The sequence below is a fragment of the Otolemur garnettii genome, unplaced genomic scaffold, assembly GCF_000181295.1.
Source record: "Otolemur garnettii isolate 467f Iridium unplaced genomic scaffold, OtoGar3 scaffold00094, whole genome shotgun sequence".
Classification (NCBI taxonomy): domain Eukaryota; kingdom Metazoa; phylum Chordata; class Mammalia; order Primates; family Galagidae; genus Otolemur; species Otolemur garnettii.
This window is the reverse complement of record NW_003852489.1, coordinates 7,134,658-7,145,661: the sequence shown is the minus strand read 5'-3', so window position 1 is coordinate 7,145,661 and position 11,004 is coordinate 7,134,658. Positions and strand designations below refer to the sequence as shown.

The 11,004-nt window shown below is 42.8% G+C and overlaps 2 protein-coding genes across 3 annotated transcripts in view; one reads left to right on the top strand and one right to left on the bottom strand.

The window, feature by feature from the left end:
- Positions 1–7,554, top strand: part of SYNRG (synergin gamma) — a 97,058-nt gene extending 89,504 nt beyond the window's left edge. The window contains exons 21-23 of the mRNA XM_023516604.1: positions 2,677–2,787; positions 3,129–3,164; positions 4,188–7,554. Coding sequence (XP_023372372.1) covers positions 2,677–2,787; positions 3,129–3,164; positions 4,188–4,319 — 279 coding nt within the window. The 3' untranslated portion in view covers positions 4,320–7,554. The remainder of the gene's footprint in view (positions 1–2,676; positions 2,788–3,128; positions 3,165–4,187) is intronic.
- Positions 7,555–9,177: 1,623 nt separating this feature from the next.
- Positions 9,178–11,004, bottom strand: part of DUSP14 (dual specificity phosphatase 14) — a 20,206-nt gene continuing 18,379 nt past the window's right edge. For both annotated transcript variants that reach the window (XM_003795617.3, XM_023516628.1), the window contains one exon: positions 9,178–10,512. In XM_003795617.3, coding sequence (XP_003795665.1) covers positions 9,827–10,423 — 597 coding nt within the window. In that variant the 5' untranslated portion in view covers positions 10,424–10,512 and the 3' untranslated portion in view covers positions 9,178–9,826. The remainder of the gene's footprint in view (positions 10,513–11,004) is intronic.

The window sequence follows — 11,004 nt, the reverse complement described above, 5'->3', positions numbered from 1 at the left end:
GATTTTGGTGAGCTGTGATGCCATGGCACTCTACCCAGGGGGACAGCTTGAGGCTCTGTCTCAAAAAAAAAAGAAAAGAAAAGAAAATAGTTCTTAGTAAGGACCAGGAGGGGGCAGTTTTTCTCCCCACAGAAGCCAGGGACCCTGCTAAACGGCATACAGTGCAGAAGGAGGTCCCCACAAGGATTGTCCAGCACAGGATGTCAGCAATACCAAGGTTGAGAAACTCTGCTCTCAGGCCTTTTTAGCAAAAAAGTTGATTCAGGTATTTCTAAACCTTCACAACAAGAATCTAATTCTTCTGAATCATTTTTATTCATGTTTTTGGCTATTCAAGGGTTTTTTAATTTAACAATAACTTGCAATGGATCTCATGTGTATAGTTGGATCAGTTTGATAGCCACGGGGCCCATGCTACATCAGTATATGGTATATTTTCATCACCACCTAAAGTTTTCTCTTGCTCCTTTCTACTCAGCCCCTTGATTTGATTCCAGACAAAATTATGATGTTATTTCTGTCTTTTTTTTTTCCATGATCTTATTTCTCATCCCCATAGATTTGTCTGTTTTGGCACTTTATATAAATGAAATTGTGTAGTATATATACATGTACATGTATGCTCTTTTGTCTGGTTTCTTTTTTTTTTTGGCCGAGGCTGGGTTTGAACCCACCACCTTCAGCAAAAGGAGCCGGCGCCCTACCCTTTGAGCCACAGGCACCGCCCTTGGCTGGTTTCTTTTACTTAGATAATGTTTTAAAATTCATCTATGTTGTTATATCAGTTTGATCCTTTTGTAATAATATACCATGGTTTATCTTTTTTGTGTGTGTGATAGATTTTCACTCTGTCACCCTGGTGTTGAGGGTCATGGCATCATCATAGCTCACAGTAACCTCATATTCTTGGGCTCAAGCTTCCCAAGTAGCTGAAAGTATAGGCACCCACCGCTGGTCTTAAACTCCTGCCCTCAAGTGATCCTCAGTCTCCCAAAGTCTATAGGTTAGAGGCATGAGCCACTGTGCCTGGCCTGTTTATCTATTTCCAGTTTGGGCTGATTTGAAGAAAGCTGCTATGAACAGCTTTGTATGAGACTTTTGTTGGTAAATCTTCTCATTTCTCTTGGATAAATTTCTAGAAGAATTGGAAAGCTTATATAGTAGATGTATGTTTAACTTTTAAGAAATTGACCGCTTGCTAAAATTGGGGCCTACCCTTTTAATCACTGTACTACGTTTCCTGTATTTCATCAATCTTTTGTTAGGAATAAATTATTAATAGATAATATATGGAAAGGGCTTCACTGATTAGCTGTTGGTATGTTTATTGAAGAGAGACTTTCACATCTTTCATTCTTTTTTTTTTTTTTTTTGAGACAGAGCCTCAAGCTGTCCCCCTGGGTAGAGTGCCGTGGCATTACAGCTCACAGCAACCTCCAACTCCTGGGCTCAAGCGAGTCTCCTGCCTCCGCCTCCCAAGTTGCTGGGACCACAGGCGCCCGCCACAACGCCTGGCTATTTTTTTTCAGTTGCAGCCATCATTGTTGTTTGGCGGGCCCGGGCTGGATTCGAACCCACCACCTTAGGTGTATGTGGCTAGTGCCTTAGCCACTTGAGCCACAGGCGCCGAGCCCACACCTTTCATTCTTGACCATGAGGCCTGTACATCCACCCACCTGCTATGTAACATCTGACGTTGGCTGTCCCACAGGCAGCTCCATCTCAGCTTGGACCAAACTGAACTCTCCTCCCCAGCCTCATCCCTCAACCCGGTCCTTCTCTAGTATACCTCATTGCAGTGAATCTTCTCAGTTGCCCAAGCCTCCCCACTCGCCTAATACCACCCAGGCCTGGTGGTTCTACTGCCTTAACAGCTCGCCTGAGTCCATTTCTCTCCATTCCCCACCGTTGCTCCCTTCGTTCTGACCTTTGGTACCTGTCTCCAGGATTGCTATAACAATCTTCCAACTGAGGCCCATACTTTGAGTGTTGCCACCCCCAATTCCTTACCTACACTGCCATAATAAACACCTGATCCTGTCATGACCTAGTGAGAACTTTTAGTGGCTTCCCGGGATAAGGTCTCAACCCCTAATATTTCTTTTGATGTTCTCATGCCCCAGTGTTCTCTCCTTCTTCCTTTCATGGACTTGGCTCCCACTGCCTAGATTCCGTCTCATCCCTATTCTTTTGCTTAGAGGCCTTTGCCCATGCTGCTTGTTCTACATGGAACACCCTTCCCTCCCCCAGCCCACCTGACACCATCCCCTTCACCTAGCATATTCCCATCAGGACTCAGCCAAGATGATCCCGAGTTTTGGGAAGCATTCTCTGACTTTGGGCCCCTTCCCCCTCAGGTTGGAACACATGCCCCTCCATATACCCTGGCACTCAGAACTTAGCCCTAAGTAAGTACTCACAGCCCTGTACCACCTGTACCCACCTGGCTCTTGCCCTAGACTGAGTTCTCTGAGGATATGGGGATGTGTTGTACTCACATCGCTGGCACTGAACTCTAGGTCTAATGTAGCAGAGACTCAGTCCCTGGTTGGGAAATTAAATTACTGTATTGGTGGTATTTGCTGCTGGACCTGCTGGGGCTGAGTGATTAGGGAATGAAGCAAACAGCACTGGGAATTGCTGGATTCTCACCCATGTGTCTTGTTGTCCTCACAGCCAGATGAAAATTCGCTGGACTTTTCCTCCTGTATGCTGCGGCCTGGGATTAAAAACGCTCAAGAACTTGCTTGTGGGGTGTGCCTCTTAAATGTGGACTCCAGGAGCCGAGTAAGTCACCTAGCTTCCCCTTGCAGATGACAGAATGCTTTTCTGACGTGACTGGCCTCATCTAACCCACTTGACTGCAAATTTGTGAGGAGGGGTGGGATTTTCTAAAGTCCTGAAAGCTGACTAGAGGAAGCAGATCCATCCTTTCAAGAGGGCAGGGGGAAGCTGGAGGGAATGGGTCCAGTTCTTCCCTAAGAAGCAGGTGATTTGCACCGTGCCTGCAGCACCCTGCGTGTGGTGGGGTGGTAAAGAGCAAAGGTTAAACCTGGAAGGGCTTATTCAGAGGCAAGAGGCCCTGTTCGGGGAATTGTGTTGACCTTATGGTTTCAACATCATTTCAGAAAGAAGAGAAACCTGCAGAAGAACGTCCTAAAAAAGTATGAACCAGCTAACACATGATCTTAGTGTCTCCATCTTAATTTTGAGTGTGGAAGGCAAACTGGGTGATTCTCTTGCCATCCTGAACTGTTCATGAATCCTTTCCTGAGTCATCTGTATTCCCATAATGTTTGATTTAATCAGCAAATGTGTTCGTGTGGATCCACTTCTGTCTTGTTTGCATGCTTGTGTCTCCTAATTGGCTTCTGGTATTGCCGTTCTTTTTCTCTGTAGTGAACAGGGTAACAGAATGAGCAGCTTCTGGAAGGATGGAAGTTGTAGTGACACACAGAACGAGATCAAAGAGCTACAGGATTTTAGCTATTAACAGAAAACAAATTGGGTAGAGTTTTGTTTGTCGTGCTTTAGAAAACTAACCCTAGGAAGTGGCTGAGACTTGGACTTCTTTTCTCTGGCTGACTGGAGTTTGCCTATAAGAACTACTCACCTGGAAATAATTCTTATATGTTTCATGTCCATATATTTAGGGTTTCTTTTTTACAGACCGTACCTGTTTGACTTTTAATCATGTAGATCTAGTTATCAGTTCCCAATAGCATTAGACCCAAAGAGTTATCTATTATTTTCTCTTGTAATTGTTTCTGTGATATAATCAACCACAGACGTCTAAAGGAGCAACATGTCATAGTCAGATGCCAGCCACAAGAGGAGGGCTTCCTTTAACACAGGGAGGAATTAAAAATTACCCACAGCCCTTGGTTACTTTAGTTCCCCATGTCATCATCTCTCCTGTCCTCCCCATAACTTCCATCTGGCTTGTCTATGAAGGAGTTGGCCTTCTTTTGCTGAAATTGGGTCTAGTGGTAACAGTTTTTGTACCTTTAATTAGCCGTGAAATACTTTCTCACTTGAATTCCTGTAGCCACCTGCTTAGCTTTTGTATGTGTGTCACTTTGGCCTCAGCCTCTGTGACCTGGAGAGGCGTACGTGTGGGGTTACTGAAAAGCTCTTAGATGCAGAAAAAGCCTGACTTGTCCCACATCTCTGTTTATTTCTGGCAGGCATTCAACTCAGAAACAGACAGTTTCAAGCTGGCATATGGAGGGCACCAGTATCACGCCAGCTGTGCCAACTTCTGGATCAACTGTGTTGAACCAAAACCTCCTGGCCTCATCCTGCCTGATTTGCTCTGAAAAGCCTCCTCTGTGAAGACCAATTTTTTTTTCTGTCATACCCCAGGAGGCAACAGGGACCAATAAACAGAATTTGAGTACTGTAAAGTTCATGTTCACAAATCTGTATGAAGAATTCCCCCAAGAGGTAGGGTTGGAGGGGCCTCGTCATTCCTGCAGTGCTCTGGTCCCTCATTCCTGCTGCTAGTCTTTGGCACTGGAGTGAAATGGCCCTACCTAAACCACACGTGGCCCTGGAAGTTTGCTCACTTACCGCTATTTCTCTTAAACAATATTTTAAAATATGGACCATGATTTTCTTTATCTAAGGAATAATTTGCTGCTGCAGTATTGAAACTGTGAAGAATCGACATTTGAAGAATATTGTTGTGGGACTGGAATTGCCACAACTGTTTTGAGCCAGTGCTTATTTATTTCTAAAACGCTTTTGTCCTGTGAAATGGAATGAGTTTATCCACATTTAGTTTGTGAATATCTGCAATGAATAAAAAGGGGAAATTGTGATTAAGCTGATGCTGTACCTTTTCATAGAGCAGATTCTGCTCATCTCCGCTGAACAACGGCAGGCAGGTAAGGGCAGATTTTAGCAACTTTGCTGTCACAGCTGAACCAATTCTTTGCTCCTTTTCTTCATTTCTAAAACTGTCAACTCTCCAAAAGACTTTTTACCAAAACACGCCTGGGCATTTTGCAGTGGTGAGAACATTCACTTTGACAAGACACCCCAAATCCTGTGTCTCAGGATGAATATCCCTCCCCTTGGGAACCTTCACTGAAAACCGATTTTGCCTCACACAAAGGCTGGAACGTGGATCTCACACGAGACTTGGGAAGGCAGTGGAATGAAATCTCTTTGCAGTGGCCTCTCTCCAAATTTCCAGAGATACTGTTCAGGGACCAACACTGCCTGAGTTAGGAGTGTCACAATAGAGACCTGAAAATTAATTCCGGGGGAAATGTGGAGTTCCCAGCTTACTGCGAACAGTTCGTGTATTTATGTTAGTAAAGATACATGGTTGAGAAGCAGTGGAAGGAAATTGTTCAAAAAAAACACTGAATTTTAGAAGGAAAAGGCTCATGTTCCTGGAATAGGGAATTGTCTCTGCCATTTAAGCTGAATGCATTAAAATAGGGGGGAAAAGCCAAGTGGCTAAAGGCTGTATTATTCTTAGGAAGAACATACTGTTCCAGGACACACATTTCTGTGATGGCTGATTATGTGCTTTATGAAGAAATTCTAGGTCTCGTATGCTTCATTTTTGCTTCATTTTGCATGACTTGGGCTTTCTGACCTAGACTTAATTTTGGTTTTTAAGCTGAAAAGGTTGCTTTAGTCTGTATAATTGCTGCTTTTACATAATTAGGAGTTTATTTTCTCCTCTCAGGACAAGTTCTATCTTGTTCCATGTTACACCTCATACACGTTCTCCAAGAAAGGTGTGGAAGATTTTCGTTAAGCAGCTGTTGATGAGGCTTCTGCTCTGCCTTGCTGTACACCAGAACGCACAGAGCAGCACTCAGGAGATCCCTCTGCTGTTCTCATTTGCGCCACATGATACCTTCTCTAGCTGCTAATGACCAAGGCAGCTGCCTCTGAATTGTCCCCTGCGGAGCTTTTGCCCTCCATAGAGCTAAGTGGTGTTAGTAACATCCCCACAGGTGGGCCGGTCTTCAGGCCTCCTCCTGAGGCCTCTGGGCTCTACTTCACCTTGGCATCACAGGTATTTCAACATGGCACCAGGATTCAAACAGGCTTCTAATGAATCTTAGAAATCCCGTGGCAGAACCATGACAAAAGAATCCACTTTTGAGATAACAATGCTTCCTAGTTTGACAGAATTTATACTGCTGAAACATTTTTTAGAAATGGCTTATGTGGACTATTTTTCTGTCACAGTGGTCTGTATCAGTGACATTTTTAAAAGGAAGCTTAGCTGTTAACCCAATTGGTTTCTATTCCTAGATAAAATTCCAGAATGTCTCAGATAAAATTCCTAGGTACAGTCCCCATCTTCCTTACCAAGTATGATAGGTTTAGTAACTCCTTAGGAGATGCAAGAGGAAAATTCAGCAGACATCAACAAAAAGACCTTGCTGTGGAAAGTATCCACTACCTTTAATATCCGCTTTAGTACTTGAAACACTTAATTAGACACTACCAATAAGGATTTGGGGGAGTCTGGAATACCATTGTGCCGCTTTTCTTTCTTTATAGACTTTTATTACAATGACTCAACATTGCATTCAGCTTCACCTCAGCTCTTCTGTTAGCCAAGAGCCCAGTGTCCTTGGAAACCGTAACCAAGGTTACTTATTTCCATACTGTGCATTGTGTCAGGCAGCTTCACCCCCACCGCTTGAATGGCATTAATAAGCACTTTTTTGGTATTGTGTTTTGCCTTTAAAATTGTTATGACTTCGTGTGTAATTTAATTTTTGTCTGGACATGCTTGAGATAGAAGAGGTGTGGTGGTGTATTGGGATGTTTTCCATGCTTTATTTTTCCCGTGGCTACTGGTTGGCCTTCCCCAGGAGCTGTGTATCTCTAACTATTTGAATATTTTGTGTACATATATGTATTTTGAAGGTTCAGTCTTATTTGTTTAAAGATGTCTTCCCCTCACCTATTAGTGTGTTCTCAAGCTTTGAAAAGATGATAGGGGCCCCATGTCACAGAAATTTGAAATACTTGCTCTGCCCAAGGGACCACTATAAAAATTCCCCTTCACACCTTCTCCGTCAAACACCTTTCTCTGTGAATGGCTAATAAACACTGACATTTTCAGAGACATCTGCCATTCACAAGGGAGCATTCTAGCCTGCTGTAGACCATTTCAGGGTATATCAGAATTCAGGGCAAGATGTGTTTAGCCTGTGGTTATGTTTGGTTACTTAGTATTTTCTTTGTTAAAGTGTCCACCAAATAACAAGACTGATAAGCCCTCTCCTGGCAAGGTCAAGCTGAGGAAATAAAGCTTAAGTAAAATAGCTCTCGGCTGAAAAATGCCACTTTACAAATACTTTTCTAAGAAAATTTTTACTTACATTATAGGTTGAAGTGAATATAGTGTAAATATCTAAAAGAAAGTATTCATGTGTGATGCCTGATTATTTTGTGGCTGTGGGTCCCTAGTGAAATGGGTTGCCTTGTATGTGATGTGGAATTTGGTCTTGTACTTTAAAAGATGGTGTGGTTTTTTTCTTTTGCTTATATTTTAATAAACAATTGCCCTGACATGTTTAAGCCATTATGAAGCTTATCCTCTGAAATACTTGCAGGGTTTGTTCTGAAATAACTACTTGTTAACCTACACTGACGGTAAAACACAAGGATAGGAGAACGTCACACTTTTTCTGTTGGTCTGTCTCTGCCGGGTTCAGATTTCACATAGATGCACTTAAATGAGTGTCAGGCTTCCCTCCCAAGTTCTAAGAACACCCTTAGCTACATCCCAATAGTGCTGTTTGCCAGGATTTCTAAAAGGATATTTTCTTTAATTACCAAGAACATATCACCAGGTGTTCTGTTACAGTAGTACAGTGATTACTTTGGGGCTCTTATTCAGAGACCAGCAGACTTAAAAGATGAGTTCATACTAAAGAAGCCATAACCTCGCTGGCTTATTTTGTTCATTGTTCTTGGATCATATGCTAACATTTGTTCCTCTGATTTCCCATAGACACTATTAACAGTAATTCATTTTATTTTTCCTATTTAGACAATAATGATGCATGTGTGTAAGAGTGGGCAAGTGGCATAAAACAAGAAAAGGTAGAAGATGGGAAATCATTGCTACAAACCAGGTAAAATCTGAAAGATATAATTTGTCTAAAGTAGAACCTCTGTAAGTTGACTGCCCAAGGGACTGTAACAAACTGGTCAACACATGGAGGTGGTCGACATAAGGAACTGGGCCTGCTGGACTGATACATACATGTGGTGCATGTCCAGTCTATGAAAATTGAGACAACTTAAGGAGGTGGTCAACTGTGGAAGTGCTACTGTATGTAGCTACTGGCATATTTATAGCTTCCTACCAAAATAGACCAAAAAAATTGGGTGGCGCCTGTGGCTCAAAGAGTAGGTTGCCAGCCCCATATACTTAAGGAGGTGGTCAACTATGGAGGTACTGCTGTATGTAGCTACTGGCACAGTTATGGCTTCTTGCCAAAATAGACCAAAAAAATTGGGTGGCGCCTGTGACTCAAAGAGTAGGGTGCCCGGCCCCGGGCAAAAAAAAACACTGCAGGAAAAAAAAATCTAAGAAATAATTGCACTGATAAGCTATAGTCTATCTGACCAATGACGTAAAATAAAGCAGTGCTGTGACAATGGTCCTCATTGTGTAGACAGACTTCCAGGCAGTTCTCCTATCTGAAAGTAAGGGGCAATCTGGTAAACACCAGTTGTTTCCCAGGAGTAGAATAGAAAAGAGCTCATTAAACTTCTACCACATCCCTGATTGAGTTGTGCTGTCAAATTTATTAGAAACAGCAAACTAGGTGACATTTCCAAAGTTAAACAAAGGAAGCCATTGTTATTTGCTTATAACTTACATTGAGGGTTGGGCTAGGGCATTCCTGCGTGTGTTAATAGGCAGAGGCAAACCCTTTGTTAAAAACCAATTCCTTTGAAGGAGGATTCACTGATTTGGTGCACTTCACTTAACAAGAGAAAACAGCACCTTTTATCAGAGGAGTTCCCTTGTGAATGATACAGCTACCCATTGCATGAATGTGAAACATGATTCGGCTGGGATGTCTTATTTTAAGTAGTCTTCATAATTGTCACAAGAGCCACATTTTAGCACATTAGATAGCATCTTTCAACATACACCTTGAAATTAATTAGTAAAAATTTTAATTTGTTAAGCAGATATATTTATTAAAAATAATGCTAATATCTTGGGCACATTGATTCCAAGAGGGCTTTTGCAGCAGACTTCATTATAATTACTTAACAGCTAAATAATAAAGATTTATTTATTTAAACTTACAGAGTTACTAAATAATAGAGGAGAAAGGAAAGAATAGGGCTAATCCAGTAGAGACTGAAGCTGGTATCCATCTTCCCTAAGCATCTGTTTGGTCAGCAGCCTTGGGCAAAGCTTGTCTCAAAAGGGTTAATCAGGGCCCAAAATAATTTTTGCACTGAGCTACTCCTGCACCTACCATGGTGGCAGAAGGTATGGGATTCAGAATAGATCAGAACCAAACAGTTTATTAAACTGTTCAAATTGTTAAAAATGATTAAAAGCCAGTTCAAGATTTTCATAAACACTATTCCAAAATGTTAGTTTTAAAAATGTTACTAGCAATGTATGCAGTCTCCTTAAGTCCCTCCCACCCCTCCCTATCGCTTAAAATAAACTTGAATACCCAGTGTAAAAAACACTTGAGGGAAAACCAAAAGTCAACCATCTGAGAAGAAAGGTAAAAAGGGGAACAGACGGTGTGTAGCAGATGCTGGCACTGCTTAAGGGCTGCTGATGCAGGCTTTGGTGGCATTAAATCCCCCAGTAAGGCATCAGGTGTCGGGACTCTTTCTCATAAACGTCTGGAACTATGCCATAAGGTGTCTGTACCATTTTAACTGTAGACTTCCCAAAGAGCTGGCGCTCGTAGTCTATCAGCTGCCTCCAGAAGCCTACGTTGGGCCTGATGACAGGCCTCCGGGCTTTCACCCAGTTGTACGCCTCCAACAGGCACACGTTGTGGAATTTCATCAGGTATGCGATACAGAGAGTGGCTGAGCGGCTCACCCCTGCAGCACAGTGCACCAAGGTGGCCCCATGCTTCCTGCTCACACTGTGGATCTTGTCAGCCACCGTGTCAAAGTACAGTCCAATGGGGGCGTGAGGCATGTCAGCCAGAGGCACTTTAACGTACTCAAACTGGGGCCAGTTGAAATTGGGGATCTCAATGGTAGCATTAACAATGCAGGTGATGCCACGAGCCTGAAGGAGGTGCCGATTGGAGGCCACACTGCCTCTGCCCAGGAAGAGCGAGGAGGTGATTTGGGCAATGCCTCCTATGTCTCCCTCGGAAATCATACGAGGGGCCATGAGAGTCCTTGGTAGCGTGCTGTGACCTCTGGAGCTCATGAAGACGCCAGCAATCACACTTGCATCATTGGGGGCAAGACCAGAGTGTGTTGTTTTCCTCCACCAAGGAATCCAAAATAATCTCTCTCCTGCAAAACAAAATATAGGTATCTATCAGTACTTTATTATTTTTTATTTTTTTATTTTTTTAAAGGCAAGGTCTTGTTCTGTCACCCAGGCTGGGGTGCAATGGTGCAATCATAGCTCAGCTCACTGTAACCTCAAACTCCTAAGGCTCAAGCAAGATCCTGCCCCAGCCTCTGGAGTAGCAGAGTCACATGCCACCACGCCCAGCTTTTGTCAGTACTGTAAATGCTATTGATTCATCCTAGCCTTCTGTGATGTTTGTGGAATGGAAGGTAGAAGGATTAGAATTATTTGTTATAACAGAGTACATTTTTTCAAAGATATGAACAAATCATTTTCTATCAATTTAGCAGGAAAAGTAGCCTAAGACACCATGTAAAATCAGTGTAAAACTCAGCTCTATAATGATTATCAAACCACACACAGGCTTGGCACCTGTGGCTCAAGCGGCTAAGGCACCAGCCACATACACCTAAGGTGGCAGGTTCAAATCC